This window comes from Mauremys mutica, chromosome 7, assembly GCF_020497125.1.
Source record: "Mauremys mutica isolate MM-2020 ecotype Southern chromosome 7, ASM2049712v1, whole genome shotgun sequence".
Lineage (NCBI taxonomy): Eukaryota > Metazoa > Chordata > Testudines > Geoemydidae > Mauremys > Mauremys mutica.
The window spans coordinates 47173793-47189660 of NC_059078.1; the positions used below are offsets into that span (position 1 = coordinate 47173793).

Consider the following 15868-nt stretch of genomic DNA (forward strand, 5'->3'; position numbering starts at 1 on the left):
GAGTCTAGAAGACTTCATGGTTGAGAAGGTACTAGAGAGGCAGTGGGTCTGCTCCTTCCTAAATGCCCTGATCCTGAAGCACAAAGTGTATAGTGCACAGACATGGACCTTGCTAATAAAAGTCTCCAGTCAAAAGTGCAAAGGCATGCACATATCCTACAACGGAGCACCCACAGGGACAAATCATCGAAAACAACTCAAATTACTGTACAGGTAAGTAACCTCTCCTTTTCTGTGCTGAAGAGTCTTTTCTAGTGCTTGACAACATCATTGTTCCTGTGGAAAATAGCAGTCATGGGGGCGGGGGTTGTCATATTCAAGGAGAGAGATACAATCTTTCAGATAGCTAGGGCCAATCCCATGATTAAACCTGACTTTATTCCATTGGGATTTAGGCAGAAGGCGGAGTAGCTATGCAGAGCTTTTTTTTACAGTAAGGCTATTTGTTAGCTCTTGTATCTTTCTCTGAAGAAGTTCCTGATTAGTGAATTAAGAATGATGTAAAACTCATGGAAACATAGGCATCTGTTAGCATCAAGTTGCTAAATGTCTGGCATCAAACATTTATATGAAGCCTAATAGAAAACCCTGTATTGCATTGTGTTTTCATATGTGTTTGCTCCTTGGGTTTTAATCTCTAATGAATTCTCCAAAATGCATTTCCCTGTTCGTAACTGTTAAGAGCTTTAGTTGTGGCTGAGAATCCCAGTTGGTCTGAGTCTTGTTTGCTTTTGCAGAGCTGGGAGTTTGGAATCCCACTGTGCAGAGAGCTGGCCATTCAGTATGAAAGTCTGTATGATTATCAAAGCCTCAGCTGGATTCGGGTAAGTGAAACCAGCCCTTCTCCCGCCAAACTCTTTATCCATTCCTTAGTGATTACTGCTAATGTGTCAGAGAAGTCTGAATTAAAAAACAAACATACTGCTCCTCACACAATTAGGATGGCTCCTTTCTGAGTATGTAATTTTTCCCCCTCTGCCAAGATTACAGATCTGTTCCTGCAACCTTTACTAACAAATAGACATAACTCTCCCAAATAGGCTCATTGAAGTAATGTCTGATCCTGCCAGCTGTAATTACCAACAAGTATATGGACAACAGTTAAATATATAAATATGAACTATGCTCACAAGCACAAATACATACATGTATATTTGTATTACTGCATTAAATTTTATTTATTTATATATTTTCTTTATTGGCGGCCAAATTGGTCTCCCCCTCAAGATGGAACTTGACAAGCTTATGAATGAGATTATATGATTGGGTTGCCTGTGCTATGGTTTTATATAAAATTTATTCTAAGGGCAGCAAGAGTAGCATGTCAGTCTAGGCTTTTGAGAAGATAAAGAGAGATAAATAGAATGCAAAGCACAGTGAAGTTCATGGTATTCCTGCCAATCATGTCGATTCTCTCATAAAAGCGAGTAATTAATTGTCAAGGAGAATTTGTGTCATCCCTGCTTTTATCAGAAAATCTTAACCAAGGCATCAATAAGGATTTTAAACTGTATGGTTCATCCATTCTGGTTTATGTCCATAAAATATCAAGTATTACACTAAAATAAAAAGTGCCATGTGTTTGTGAATTGAGTCTCAGGTTGATGAGCACACCTGTCCAATGATGAAGCTCAATTCAGTATTGTATCATTATCCTAAAATTGCATCAGTAAATTAGTTATTATTGCTGTTTCCTCATCGGTTGGATTTAATCAGTCACGTGAAAAAAATTTTGACTAGTCAGTAACAGCCATTCACCTGATTCTTATTCTCATCTCTCCTTCATTCTATTTCCACATTATTCTGTCTGTTCATTTATTCTACCTGTAATGTTTTGAGGCTAAAGCCCCTTTTTCAAAAGAAGGGTTAATGTATGCAGGAACCATGAACCTTGACTCAGTTCTTTGTCTGGGCCAGAGTTGCGATTAGGTTCCCCTGTACTGGAGGCTAGGATTCCAAACTGGATTCCTCTCTCCAAAAAAGTCACCACTGTGAATAGTGAACTTGCTGTGAGCCTTTTTGAGCTTTGAGTTGCATGTGGCCCAGCTGGACAATGGGGTCTGAGAGCCTGCTTTTGGGACAGGCCAGCATACTATCAGTAGAAAAGTACCTTTTCCTTCCCGCAAATCATTTTTTTCCTTCTTCCTGTTAAACTTACGGATGTCCAGAATTCCAGATAGTCTAGTCCAAATCCACTTCCTGCCCTTTCATGCCCTTTGGTTCACTGTTTAACCTGTGGGAGAGAATATGGTTAAAACAGGAGACTGGGAGACTGGGATTCAGGCAATCTAGATTTTAATCCCATTAGTTGCCACTAACTAATTCTGAAACCCATAATTCTAACTCCCATAAAATTTAATGTAAAATGGGGATAATTAAACTTACCCATTTCCCAGGAGTTTTGTTTAATTACTGTAATGTTTAAGTGTTTTGAAATCCTTACATAGCAGGCACTACGTAAATGCAAAGTATTATTATGAGATTCTGAAACAGTAGCAGGAACTTTGAGTTAGATATCAACTGCTTTTTCCGTCCACAGAAAATGGAAGCTACCTATTATGATAACATCATGGAACAGCAGCGCTTGGAACCTGAGTTCTTCAGAGTTGGTTTTTATGGCCGGAAATTCCCCTTCTTCCTTCGGGTAAGGCAGTTCAGAAGAAAGTGCAACATATCAACCAGGTCTGGGGTTTTTGTGGGAGTGAGGAATGTTGTGACTGTTGAGTGTTAAAATTAAGGTTTTGCTTTGAAAGGGATAGAACTGATTGATCCAGCTCAGAGACTTTTTTGTGTCATTTCCACTGGGCTATTTGCTGCCCTCAACTCTGTGCTTTAATATTTTGTATTGTTTTGTAACTATCAGGAACAACCAAAGGTAGTTTTATCAACACCAATCATTTTGGAAACTTACAGCTGATTTTTGTTTATGCAATAAACATAGAGATCTGTAAAACATCAAACCATGGTGGCAAGTTGGCCATCTTTCACACTGATTGGTGTGAGATGTCAGGTCTTGGCGTGTAATCTCTCTTGCTTTCTACAGTGAGAAATGGGTAGCTTGTTATATCTGCTCCCATAAAGCCAGCTTACTGGGTAAACTAAAGGAACTGGACCATTGGTAATAATTCATGGTGAAGATACAGAGGAGAGGATTTTCAGGTGCACAGATTTGCAAGCTCATATCAGGAGTTTTGATACATGCAAGTTTGTGCATGTGAAAAGTCTTATCCAGACTCAACAGCATTTCTTTCTCTCCATTCAGCATAGCACCCTGTTGCAGCAATTTTGGCTGTAGTACATTACAAACTTCCATTTTTTCATAACACGTCATACTTACAAGGTCTCAAATGACGTTCAGAGCCTAATATCAACTTGGTGGCTCTTCTAGGCTGCTTTTACACTAGAATTTTCAGAAATGTTCAGCCACAGCTGTAAAACATAGCCCCTCATCTACTGGTGTCAATCCTCATTGTCCACTGGTCTATACATGATCAACTGGGTTTAATACCTGTTGTTTTAAAAGAGTGGTTGACTCCTTTTTTCTAATAGTGAATCAACACTAAAGCCTAGCCTAGGAAAATGAAGGCTCTGAGTGGTTATGATTGCGCTCTATAAATGTCTCTGGGAAGTAAACACCAGAAAGGGAGAAGTGCTATTTAAACTAAAAGATAATGCTTATAAGAACAAGTGGTTATAAACTGACTGTGAATAAATTTAGGCTGGAAATTAGAGGAAGGTTTCTAAGCATCAGAAAAGTGAGAATCTAGGAGTAGTGGGGATAAACAACCTAATTGATTTTAAGATGGAACTTGATAAGCTTATGAATGAGATTATATGATTGGGTTGCCTGTGCTAGCAGGGGACTGGACTTGATGACCCAAGAGGTCCCTTCCAGTCCTGTGTCCCTAAAATGGGTGTTGCTGATTATAGTTTGACACCTCATGTAAAACTTACTTGTCTGACAATTCTAGTGTAGGTAGATCCCTAGCCAACTACATTGACAAGATAAACTAACTTGAGACAACTAGAACTCCAGATTTCTGGTTTTCTTCAAGGGAAGGTGTGACAAGAGATTGTAATCAATTCTGTGGGGCATAGGAGGAAGGGAGGTCAGAGCCTGCAATGGTGAGAGTGTGTGGGTGCTTTGTTAGTAATCTATATATTTTTAAGGTTTCCCAATTTTAAAAAAATACCAGTACTTTGAAGGGAGTTAAAAAATTTAAACTCTGGTGTATAGGTAATTTGAAAAAAAGTGTGTTTTATGGAGAAACTTGAAGGGGATGGAGGCATGTTAGAATAGGTCAGCAACAGAGGTGCCCACTGGTGGAGGACAGCATAGAACAAGGGACAGACATGAGAGGCATGAAAGAATCGAAAGGGCAGTTAGGCACACAGTTTGGATGGAGGAAAGGGAGCTGGAGCAAAACAGAAACAGACTAGATTAGAAAGTTAAGCCAAAGCTAAAATGAGCAAAGCCTGTGTCAATTAGCTTGATTCTGATGTGGAATGTGAGTGGGAGTGGGTAAAGAGATCAAAAGAGATGACAAATCTTACAAGAGTGAACATAAAAAAAAATTAAGGACTGGAATATTAGAGATGCTCGAACCCTGATAACCTACAGAATCTTACATGATAAATATGATTTGTGAGGGTCAAAAAAACAAACAGAAAAGCATAACCATATCCAGTAGTTCAACTGTGAAAGGCAAAATGTAGAAGAAACCAGTATCAACACATATGGAGAATTCCAGAGGAAATTATCTCAGTTTCACCTTTTGTATCTGGCAGTGGAAATTTCAGAACATGAACAATAAAAACTAGTCATTATAGCAGAGGAAGAGATCCTAAGGTCTGTAGTTCCATAAGTGAACCTAGCCTACTTTTCAGTTGTGGACATACATACAGCTGCATCTTGGATAGTAAGTGACCTGGCCTGTATGTTTAAGAATATGCATGAGTTTTCGGTGGTACAACAAGTACTCTTGGTTAAATTGTATAAGAGTGTGGGAATTGCTGCTAGTGACAGAAACAGCAAATACACTGTATACAATTATAATCCCCCTTAATTCTGTAATTATATTCCATAGCAGTGTTTCTGATAGCAGAGTGGGAATTAATAGTGTAACAACCTCAATAAACTCCCTCTTTCTCTCTTAATGACTGATAGTGTACAGACATTTCAGAGACTGAGTCCGTTAGCTGACCTATCTGCATGGATCATATAGTTACATGGTTGATTAGTGTTAATCTAAAGAAGAGTAAGATTTTCACTGATCTAAAATAAAATATGTATTCAGGAATTCTCAGGGATCAAATAAGCACCCAACACTTTCCTCTGATTTATTGTTTCCTTGCTGCAGATTTTAAAACAGGAAATTACCATGCTCACTTCCACCTCTTCCACTTGGTAGCAAACATATCTAAAAATGTCATTGTTCATGTTGCTATGAATTCTGAATCTCTTTCTGTCCTGGCTGTATAAAGGGCAGTTAATTAAAAACTGTCTGATTCTACATTACAGAAGTTCAAGTAAGGCTTGACAAACCATGTTTTGAGAGCTTGCACTGGCTTCTGCAGGGAAGAATCTGTATTAAATGCAGATTTCAGGTATTTTCAGTGCATTATGGTTAGAACCATAATAATTTGGTGCATAGGCTCACAATTTCCTGGGTTGCCACAGTCAAAAGGCAAAAAAAAAAAGATACAACAATAAGTAGAATGGGTCTCTATTTGAAAGTGAATCTCTTCATGACAAAGTTAATAATAGCTGGGAACTTTGTGCATTACACACAAAACTGTCCAGATCCATCATGTAATATTTCTTCCTGTTCAACAGTTGCTATGATTGATGTATGGCAAGTTAGATATCACAAATGAAACTGATGTCTGTTCCAAAATGACGTAGTGTGATGCCATGGAATAAGCATTTATTTTGCCCATTGGACTTGGAGTGTTTTTGCTTCAAGATCACTAGAGTGTGCCTTTCTACTTGTATTACAGTCCTTACAGAATAGCTGGTGATCTATCATAACCACCAAGAACAATCCATTATTTTAATTTCTAATTTTAGGACTTCATAAAGCTCATCCACTTTCTCATTTTCCATGCAATGTTTAAATATGCTGCAAGGCAATGAAAAAAAAATTTAATTCTTTAGCAGAATTTCTTGTATTTATCTTGCCACCTTTTGTCAAGACAAACAGGAGATATGTTTTAGCTCCAATTATCTTCCAGCTGAAGGAAGACGCAGCAATTATTCACAAGCACCTTAACTTCCAGTTCAAGAGGAAGGCAGAGAAAGACTCATCCATGAAACAAGGGTATTAAAATGTACCTCTTGCCACTACAACTAATGAACTGGTGAAACAGTGCTGTTTTTCTGGCTGACCTTAATATTCTTTCATTACCTTTTGTCCTTTCCAGACTGATCAGACAGATAAGTTTTGACACCCTAAACAGTTTTGTCTCTACTTCACAATGAAGGTTAGAAATGTTTGCAAACCTCTTCTTGGAGTGGAGGTTAAATCTCTTTATACAGGATTCTGCAAAGTGAATGGACAAAAATAACTACTGCCCTAGTCCAGAACTAATAGCTGCTCCATTGTCCTTCCATGCACAGGTAGGTGGATCTTTACAGAGAAGAAAATTCTAGTAGCAGGATCTCCCCTCAGAGCAATTCACACCTCAAAGTTACAGTTTTTTGTCTACTACTCCATCCTTCTGCAGTCACAGGACTATGATGGATAGAGGGATAGAAATTTTATGCTTGGAAATTAGAACAGTGGTTTCGCAGGCTGTAGCCAGGGTGTCCTGTCCCTTCTGCCATCTCACTCTTTCCCTTTGAACAGGGTTGTGGGACTCAGAGAGCTTTGGCTGGCATTCTGGGAGTACAGAGCTAGCTCCAACTCCCTCTTGACCACTATCCATGATCAAGACTAGGCCTTATTTGATATGGCTTTTTCTGGGCACTGTGTGTGACTTAACAAGACAATCTACACGGCTATGCTGAAGTCAGGTTCCCACCAAGCTCTGTTGTGGTGAGGGGAGCTACAGAAGCAGCAACTTCACTGTGATCAAGTAGCCCCATGCCAGAAGCCATTTTTCCAGAGGTTCATCCCGTGGCCACTTGGCATTTGTCTTCTCCTTCCCCTACAAAGTCTTCAGGGATACATTTCTCAGTGCCAAACACCCAAACAGCAGCCTAGCCAAAAGCAGTCAGAGTCAGACTTCCCACTACCACAGATGAGGTTCCAGGAGGTTCCAGAGACAAAATAAAAATCTTTATATTCCTCCTTCCATTATAATAATGATCTTTAACATGGAACATAAAGAAAACTCTCACCACCTCTCCCCTAGCCCTGCAGGCAACAGTGATCAAGAGCTCTAGGCAGACATAGCTCCCCTTCCCCCTCAAAAAAGAAATAAAATGCTTAAGGATGTCAGAGACACTGACATTCTGGGGCATAGTTGGTCCCACCATTTTACCACAGATAACTACCATTTCTTGATCGATGAACTATCCAGGGTCCTGTACTTATCATCAGAGAAGGAAACTAGCAAAAAAGGAAAATCTGTCAAATGCTTCTTCTACCTTAAGACTAAAGAAGACATGTTTCTCCATAAACCCAAATCTCCTTGACTTTGTTAAAGAGAAGGCTCACCCAATAGCACTCCTTCTTTTCCAAACTGTAAACTGTATCTTGCCCAAAGAGATATTTGAAGAATGGATTCCCAATGTGTACTTGTCAGCCTTCAGTATTAAAGAGAGCTCTATTTGCTTTGCATGAACGGTGGTGTCATAAACAGATAGTTAAGGGTTAAGGTCTCTTTTACCTGTAAAGGGTTAACAAGCTCAGTAAACCTGACGGACACCTGACCAGAGGACCAATCAAGGGACAAGATAATTTCAAATCTCTGTGGAGGGAAGTCTTTGTTTGTGTTCTTTGATTTTGGGGGCTGTTCTCTCTTGGGATTAAGGAGAGGCCAGACGTACATCCAGGCTCTCCAAGCTTCCTGAAATATTTCCTTCTATTCAGTATAGTGCGTATTAGCAAGGCGGATTAGTTTTGTGATTAATTTCTGTATTTGCAAATGTGTGTTTGCTGGAGAACTATCTTTATTTCTGTTTGCTGTTACTTTTGATTAGTCTGAGAAAGGGGGAGGGGGGTGAGTCCCTCTAGGTTTATAAGCTAGACCCTGTAATATTTTTCATCCTGGTGTTACAGAGATAGTGTTACTTTCTTTCTTTCTTTCAATAAAACCTTTCCTTTTAAGAACCTGATTGATTTCTTCCCTTGTTTGGAACCTCAGGGGAAGAGGAGGGGGGAAGATGAATCCCTCTTTGTTTTGATTCAAGGAGTTTGAATCAAGGTGATCTCTCCCGACAGCTAAGGGAGGGGGAGGTGGGGGAATGGGCTATTTCCCTTTGTGTTAAGATCCAAGGAGTTTGGATCGGTGTTCCCCCGGGAAAGTTTTGGGGGAACAGGGAGTGTGCTAGACACTGGAATTTCTAGCTGGTGGCAGCATTACCAGATCTAAACTAGGATTTAAGTTTAAAGGAGCCCATGCAGGTCCCCATCTTGTGAACGCTAAAGTTCCAAGTGGGGAATAAACCTATAACAGGTGGCCATCAAGAATCTGTTATTGACCAGTAGACACCCATTTTAAGAATGACTAAGAGCTTGTCTCAAAATGTATTTCAGTCAGCATAGCCTCAGCATTTTGCTCTCAAGGAAACAGACTACTAGAAGTCAGATGACAGAACAAGGAGTAATGGTCTCAAGTTGCAGTGGGGGAGGTCTAGTTTGGATATTAGGAAACACTATTTCACTAGGAGAGTGATGAAGCACTGGAATGGGTTACTTAGGGAGGTGGAGGAATCTCCATCCCTAGAGGTTTTTAAGGCCTGGCTTGACAAAGCCCTGGCTGGGATGATTTAGTTAGTGTTGATCCTGCTTTGAGCAGGGGGTTGGACTAGATGCCCTCCTGAGGTCTCTTCCAACTCTAATATTCTATGATTCTAAGTCAAATCTAGAACAGGGAATACCTAAGAAGTCATACAAAATGAGGAAGAACTTGGAGATTTGCCAGTGTGCCACAAAGTATATCCACAAAGTTGCCTTCAACTTAGTCTTTGTCATTAGTTCTCCTTACTAACAAAGACAAGAGGGCTATATGGCCTTATTCATAGCAACTGGATGTCCAGGCCAAACATAATTTTATTGTACTACTTTTTCCAGGCCAGTACTTTGGGGACAACTTAGACAAGGACCTAAAAGAACAGAAAGCCTATGTCCCAGAAAAGAAACACCCTTAGTCTTCCTCTCAGAATTTTGTTGCTTTTGCTGCTCTCCAGCAAAGTCCAAGGTTAGCTCTTGTTTCAAGTGGGCCTTCTCATTCAAGTTGTCCAGAGGCTGAGAACTACAGAGGCCTCCAACAGTCTTCTCACATCAGAATATCAGCAGATCCCCTTCTCTCCCAAAAGACAGAATTCATCACTTCAAACAAAGGGGAGAAAACCACCAACAATTAGTGTGTACCATCTAGTTTCAGATAGGCTGTATGTAGAATTCTTTCAACTTCCGCTCTAATGCATTTAATCATTTCACCAATTCCTTCAAACTTAAAACAAAATAAGATATTGCTGGCAGACATTAGGTACCTGGTCAACATTCAAGCGATAAAGCAAGTTTTGATGTCAGAAAGATTCCAAAGAATGTACTACTCCTGTTTGTCCTCTCCAGTAGATCAAAAGTGCATAATGTTGTCTACCTGTGCTCCCATTTAAGTCAGTGGGAGTTTTACCACTGACATCCGTGGGAGCAATTAAACCAATTCTGGATAAATTATTTCATAGCCTATAGGGAGGTACTGCTCAGTGGTTTGAGCATTGGCCTGCTAAACCCAGCATTGTGAGCTCAATCCTTAAGGGGGCCATTTAGGGATCTGGGGCAAAAATCTGTCTGGGGATTGGTCCTGCTTTGAGCAGGGGATTGGACTAGATGACTTCCTGAGGTCCCTTCCAACCCTGATATTCTATTATTCTAGTTCAAGATGGAAACACTAAGCAGCATGTAGCAGCAATGGAACTGGAAAATTTCCTTGCATTCATTAATTTTAAAGATGCCTATGTTCATATTCCAAAAGTTGAGTCCCATTTAATATAACTTCAGTTTACATTGAGTCCGAATCATTGCACATTGACATTTCTGTCCATCAGTTTGTTATGATACCTAGAATATCTTCCCTAAGATTTTCATCATGTTGGTCATGACACTGTGCTGGTGATATATCAGTCTTTAATTTGACAGCTGGTTGATTTGAGCACTGACAGTGGATAAAGTATAGTTTGTAGTGGGGAAGACCAAAACTCTCCTGTCAGCTTCCTGATTAATGTGGAAGAGTATCTTGTATCAGAGGGGTAGCCGTGTTAGTCTGGATCTGTAAAAGCAGCAAAGAGTCCTGTGGCACCTTATAGACTAACAGAAGTTTTGGAGCATGAGCTTTTGTGGGTGAATACCCACTTCGTTGGATGCATGTAGTATCTTGTAATTAGTTCAACAGCACACACCCACAGGTACAGCAAATGCAGCATGTGTGTGTGGTTTGTTTTTGCCTTTGAGAATCCAAAAGTCCATGAAGTTAGCAGCTCAGCTTTTCTCACCTATTTGCCTATGACATCTTGCTTGGATGATTATTAAAATGCTAGACAGAGACCTTTAGTGCCAGGTCAGGGGATCATCAAGCCTTTTGTCCCTTACCTATAAATTTCATTTTGACAAGAGACTTTCCCAATCCACAGTGCTCATCTGGTGGTTCTGTGGCAAATCCTGGATGATGTGGGGGTGGGGATGTTTGTGTGTCTATATATTTATTTGGGTTTAGTTTAATAAAAAAAGCAATCTATCATTTAGCTAAGAAGCAATTCAGATGAGTTTTTAGGGGTGGTCTTGTTGCTGAGCAGTTGTTCAGTGCAAAAGATCAATCTACTTATGTGTGGCAGGACAGTGGAACAGCCCATTAGTTCTGGATTAGAGGAGCTTCTTCCAAAAATATAATGTAAAGGCAAGGAACAAAATGTCCTTCTCCAGTCAATGTTAAATGCAGCTTTCACCCTTAGCCCATTCCACCTGTACCTCTTGTGATTAATGCTAACAGGATGCACATATCTTTCCTAGGGTATTGTATTAGCTACAAGTTCTAATAATTTAATTGCTCAGCTGGTTTTAGAAAAAGAGCTCTATAAAAAAATCATCATATTTTTCTTACAGAATGGAAAGATCCCAAATAAGTGTAGAGACTTTATAGATCTAAAGATTGTATAAGCCTTCTTTTACCAATCTGGAATTTCTACAACTGAGCAGCATTAACTGTAGCATTGATTACAACATGCAGAGATGAAAGGAACTGCTTCAAATTACCAGGGCCTCAAAGCCTTGTTTCCTAATTTAACTTACAGTAATGGAGCATTCTTTTAATGTAATCCAAATGTGAATACCACACTGAAGGCTCAGACTGTGACAGGTTTTTTCCAAAAGTTACAGCTCAGTATTTATTTTGAGACTAGATTACGGTGCTTCTGCACCCACTTGCCTGGGCATAGAGGGCTATGGCTGCAGTATGACCAGTATGGTTTTGCTGCATGGAAGAGGAGGATTCAGCGAGTCAGCTTTTTGGAGGCTACCTGAACTTCTCATGAAGAATGCAGATTTGGGGCCCGGAGATTTGGGGCACAGCCATTCCCTTCCATGAAAGAAGGTGTAGTGTCTGAAGGAGCAGCTGCAGAGCTGCTCTCCAAGTGTGGCATGGAGGATTCCTTCACCATGCTGGGTCCCTGCAGACCTTCTCAGTGCATTATTCAGTGTGTGGGATGAGAATAAGATTTGCACCTCTATGCACAATTGAGGGAGTTTCCAGGCTTCTCTCCTGTTTTTAAAGATCCAGACAAAAAATTAAGTGAAGATAAAAGGCTGAAACATCTGGGAAATTGTTTCACCAAATAGCATAACAAGATTTTTGATCAGCTTAAAACTAAACAAGATTCACCCAACAGAGAGTTCTATGTGTATTTACAAATTAGATAGGTTTAGCAGACTATATTCGACATAAGCAACTATATCTTATTTTTAAAAACATCATCTGGAAGAGTCACTCCTATCATGACAGGTATCTAAGCGGGTTCTGTCTAAAATATGTGGCCCTGTTATAAATCATGTTTTCAAATACATAGGGCTCAAATGTCTATGGGAGTGAGATTTGCAAGGCTATCCTTACACAATAAACCATGGCTTGAAGCCTTGGCTTACCCCTCTACTTCAGTTGTTAAATATACAATGTAAGTAGATGCAGTTGTTTATATCCTTGTTCAGTGGCAGTGCTCCATCACTTTACAGTTGAAATACTAGAAGACGCATTGCTTTTGGGAGTGTCTCGTAATTAGAATTTTCTGGACTTTACTGCAAAATTTTGTCAAATGAAAACGAGGACAAATTCTTGGGGTGGATGTAGAAGAGATGCTGGATCCTATCCTGATTCCATTCAAATCATGCTGAGGTTATACCATTGACTTCAGAGGATTCTATCCTTTATCTATATTCATTTTTGAAAATGACAAAACATTAATTTTGCTTGCGAAAAAGAGATTCTGCATTTCAGGACAAAACCTGTTGCTCCTACTCTGTCAACTTGGTTAAAAGAATTTAAAACATATTTGGGCCTGCTGTGGATTAGCTTACATCTTTAATGGGACAAAAGAGGAAACTAGATTATTAGTAAAGTATGTCTTACTTCCAATAGTTACTCTAAACAGTTGCTTCAGTCCATGTTCCAACAGTGAGTACATCTTGGAGGCTGAGTTGTGGATTCCTATGTTTGATGGCATCCATATTATAGATAGATGTAAAGTTAAACATTGTAAATAATTAATAGTAATAATGAATAATTAAGTAGTTAAATCCTTTAAAGATGTTTTCATAACTTTATCGTTTATAATTTTATTTTTTATGTAATAAAACAAAAATTTAAAAATATATAGATTTGAGCCTGTTATTATGTATGAAGAAGACCTCTTCCAATTAAACGGCAAGGAAGGCAAAGAATGGTTTAGGGATTTAGTGGTTTTCATGCCTGTTTGTTTTGCAGAACAAGGAGTATGTATGTCGAGGCCATGACTATGAAAGGCTGGAGACCTTCCAACAAAGAATGCTGAGTGAGTTCCCACAAGCCATTGCAATGCAGCACCCAAACCATCCAGATGACACCATTTTGCAATGTGATGCTCAGTGTATCCTTTCATAAAGGCAGCCTAATGTTAATCAAACGGTTGTAGGACACAAATGATGTAGGGAAAGGAAAACGGTTTCATTTTAGAAGATCTTGGTTCATCTCTGGCTTTAGTGATAGGTGTCATGATTTTCATCATCTCCAACTTGTGTTTAGTGGATATTTATCTACATCATTGCACACCAGTTGGACATAATTGTCATTTTTGCTTAGGGAATACTCCAGGTCATGGCTGATGTACATTTTCAGGACTGTGTGGGAAGATGTGCACAGGGCCCAGTCTGGTCCATGACACTCGCTCCCTTATTGAACATTACATTTCACCAGACATCCACCCAGCTACCTTCTGCAATTCCCCAAGAGAGAACTGTGCAATTAGATTCATACCTATTCTCAACATACTTTCCATTTTGTTTGTTTTTCACTTCACCTTCCTTTTACATTGCACATTCCTTTCCATCCAGACTATCTGCCTCTTTTATGCAGTACTTTGAGTCCACTTCATCCCATTGATACTAATCTGCATTGTGAATTTAAATGCAGACACAAAAGTAATGTTGCTGTGCAGTATCTGAGGACTAGACCACATGGCATTTGTTTGAGAGTGTGAACATTTTAGGTGAGATGGGAGGGGAAGATTGCCTGCTGGCTCCTATTTCACTAATTACAATAATGAACAGTACTTTGATTTTACTGACTAATAGCCTCAAGTTAAATTCACCAAGAGTAGAATGGTCAGTATTTCCCACTCCTACTGCTGCCTTCCATCCCTGACAGAACCCACTTTTTCCTTGCTGTGTGATGCTGAAACACCAAATAACAAGGGTTTGTTTTGAGTTGTGATCATTTGGGTTTGCTTTGCTTTGCTTTCTAATGCCTTGTCTACACACAAGTCACATGAGTTTAATTAAATTGGTTTCTAAACTGATTTTTTTAAATCAGTACAACCTGTGCATGTAGACAAAGCCTAAGTAAAGGCCAGATTTTCAAAGGTATTTGGGTGCTGAAAGATGCAGCCCAGATGCCTAGTAGGGTCCCCTGGCCCAATGAGTTGCTGCTACCTTTGAAGCAGCAGTGAAAAGGAGAGGTGTGTAATGGAAGGAAAAGGGAAGTATGGATTTCACACTTTCTCCATCGTTTTTCTTTTGGTAACATGTGACATCCCTAAGGGAGTCATGTTTTGTCTCATTGTTTTCTTATTTGATGCCTCCGTGTGTTTCTTTGACTCCTCGTTTTGCAGATTTACAGATATATGCAGTGACTCCCATCCCAGACAATATTGATGTGCTACAAATGGAACGTGTGCCTGATCGTATAAAGAGCTTTTATCGTGTCAACAACATCAGGAAATTCCGCTATGATAGGCCTTTCCACAAAGGTCCAAAGGACAAAGAGAATGAATTTAAGGTAGGAGCACTCAGTAATAGTAACTAAATTTTAATCTTTCCAGGGCAGGTAGTGTCTTCCTCTTCTGCATTTGTACGGCGCATCACACAATGGGGCCCTAATCCTAATTTGGTGCTGCAAGATGTTGTTTTAATTCAAATAAAATGCAGGACTGTTGAGCCCAATGGTTGCACACCCGGCATAAGTAAAGCCTACTCTGTTTAGAAGGTACTTGTGGCAGTGCCATGGAGAGAGATTCTGAAGCAATGGGGCTTGCTTTGTTGATTGACATATTACCCAAAATGCTTCCTTAGTTCCCAGCTAATTGGTCTAGAAACTAACTGAAAAGTGTGATGCATTGCTTTAAAGCACACAGAGTTTTTTTCTTTGTGTTTAAATGTAAAGCAAACTTCAGTTTCATGTTACATTCCATTGTGGAAAACATAATATCTGCTCAGAGTATTAATGCCTTCTTCTATTCAGCAATTCCTGAACAACTGCAGTGAGAATAAGAGTGTTCAGATTCTGATTCACTGGGTCCCCCACTTACTGTATTCTTTACAGAGCTTGTGGATTGAACGTACCACTCTGACACTGACGCACAGTTTACCTGGGATCTCCCGGTGGTTTGAAGTGGAGAGAAGAGAGCTGGTAACATTTGTTATACTTGTAACTGAGATTTGAATGGATAGTTTCTTCAGAATGAAGGATGGGCAATTTAAAGTCTCTTGACTGGGTCTTGCAGTTGAAAAAAATTCATGCTTCACTGGTGGCTATTGCAGAATCCATTCCCTCAGCCAAAATAATTGCTAAACATAACAAGAGGAGCAATGTGAAGGAAACAGAGCAGTCAGAGTAAGTGCCAGTGAGGTACAATTCTGAATCTTGACAGCATCTTCAGTCAGTTATTCAGCGACATGTGACAGCTATTGTAACTGCTAAGATGAGTGCACAGTGAGGTGAACTGAGATGTATTGCTCAGGGGCGGCTCTAGACATTTCGCTGCCCCAAGCAGCTGGTCCCGCGGCTTTGGTGGACCTCCTGCAGGGACGCCTGCGGGAGGTCCACCGGAGCTGCCTTCCGCCCTCCCGGCGACCGGCAGAGCGCCCCCCGCGGCATGCCGTCCCAAGCACAGGCTTGGCGTGCTGGGGCCTGGAGCCGCCCCTGGTATTGCTGATACACAGTAAAAAAATGGCTAGCT

At 40.0% G+C, this 15868-nt stretch overlaps 1 protein-coding gene across 1 annotated transcript in view; it reads left to right on the forward strand.

Moving 5' to 3' along the window:
- The window catches only part of DOCK3 (dedicator of cytokinesis 3), a 641328-nt gene that overhangs the window by 578930 nt on the left and 46530 nt on the right, over positions 1-15868 (forward strand). Inside the window, exons 38-42 of the mRNA XM_045024316.1 lie at positions 738-824; positions 2540-2644; positions 13141-13282; positions 14522-14688; positions 15232-15318. Coding sequence (XP_044880251.1) covers positions 738-824; positions 2540-2644; positions 13141-13282; positions 14522-14688; positions 15232-15318 — 588 coding nt within the window. The remainder of the gene's footprint in view (positions 1-737; positions 825-2539; positions 2645-13140; positions 13283-14521; positions 14689-15231; positions 15319-15868) is intronic.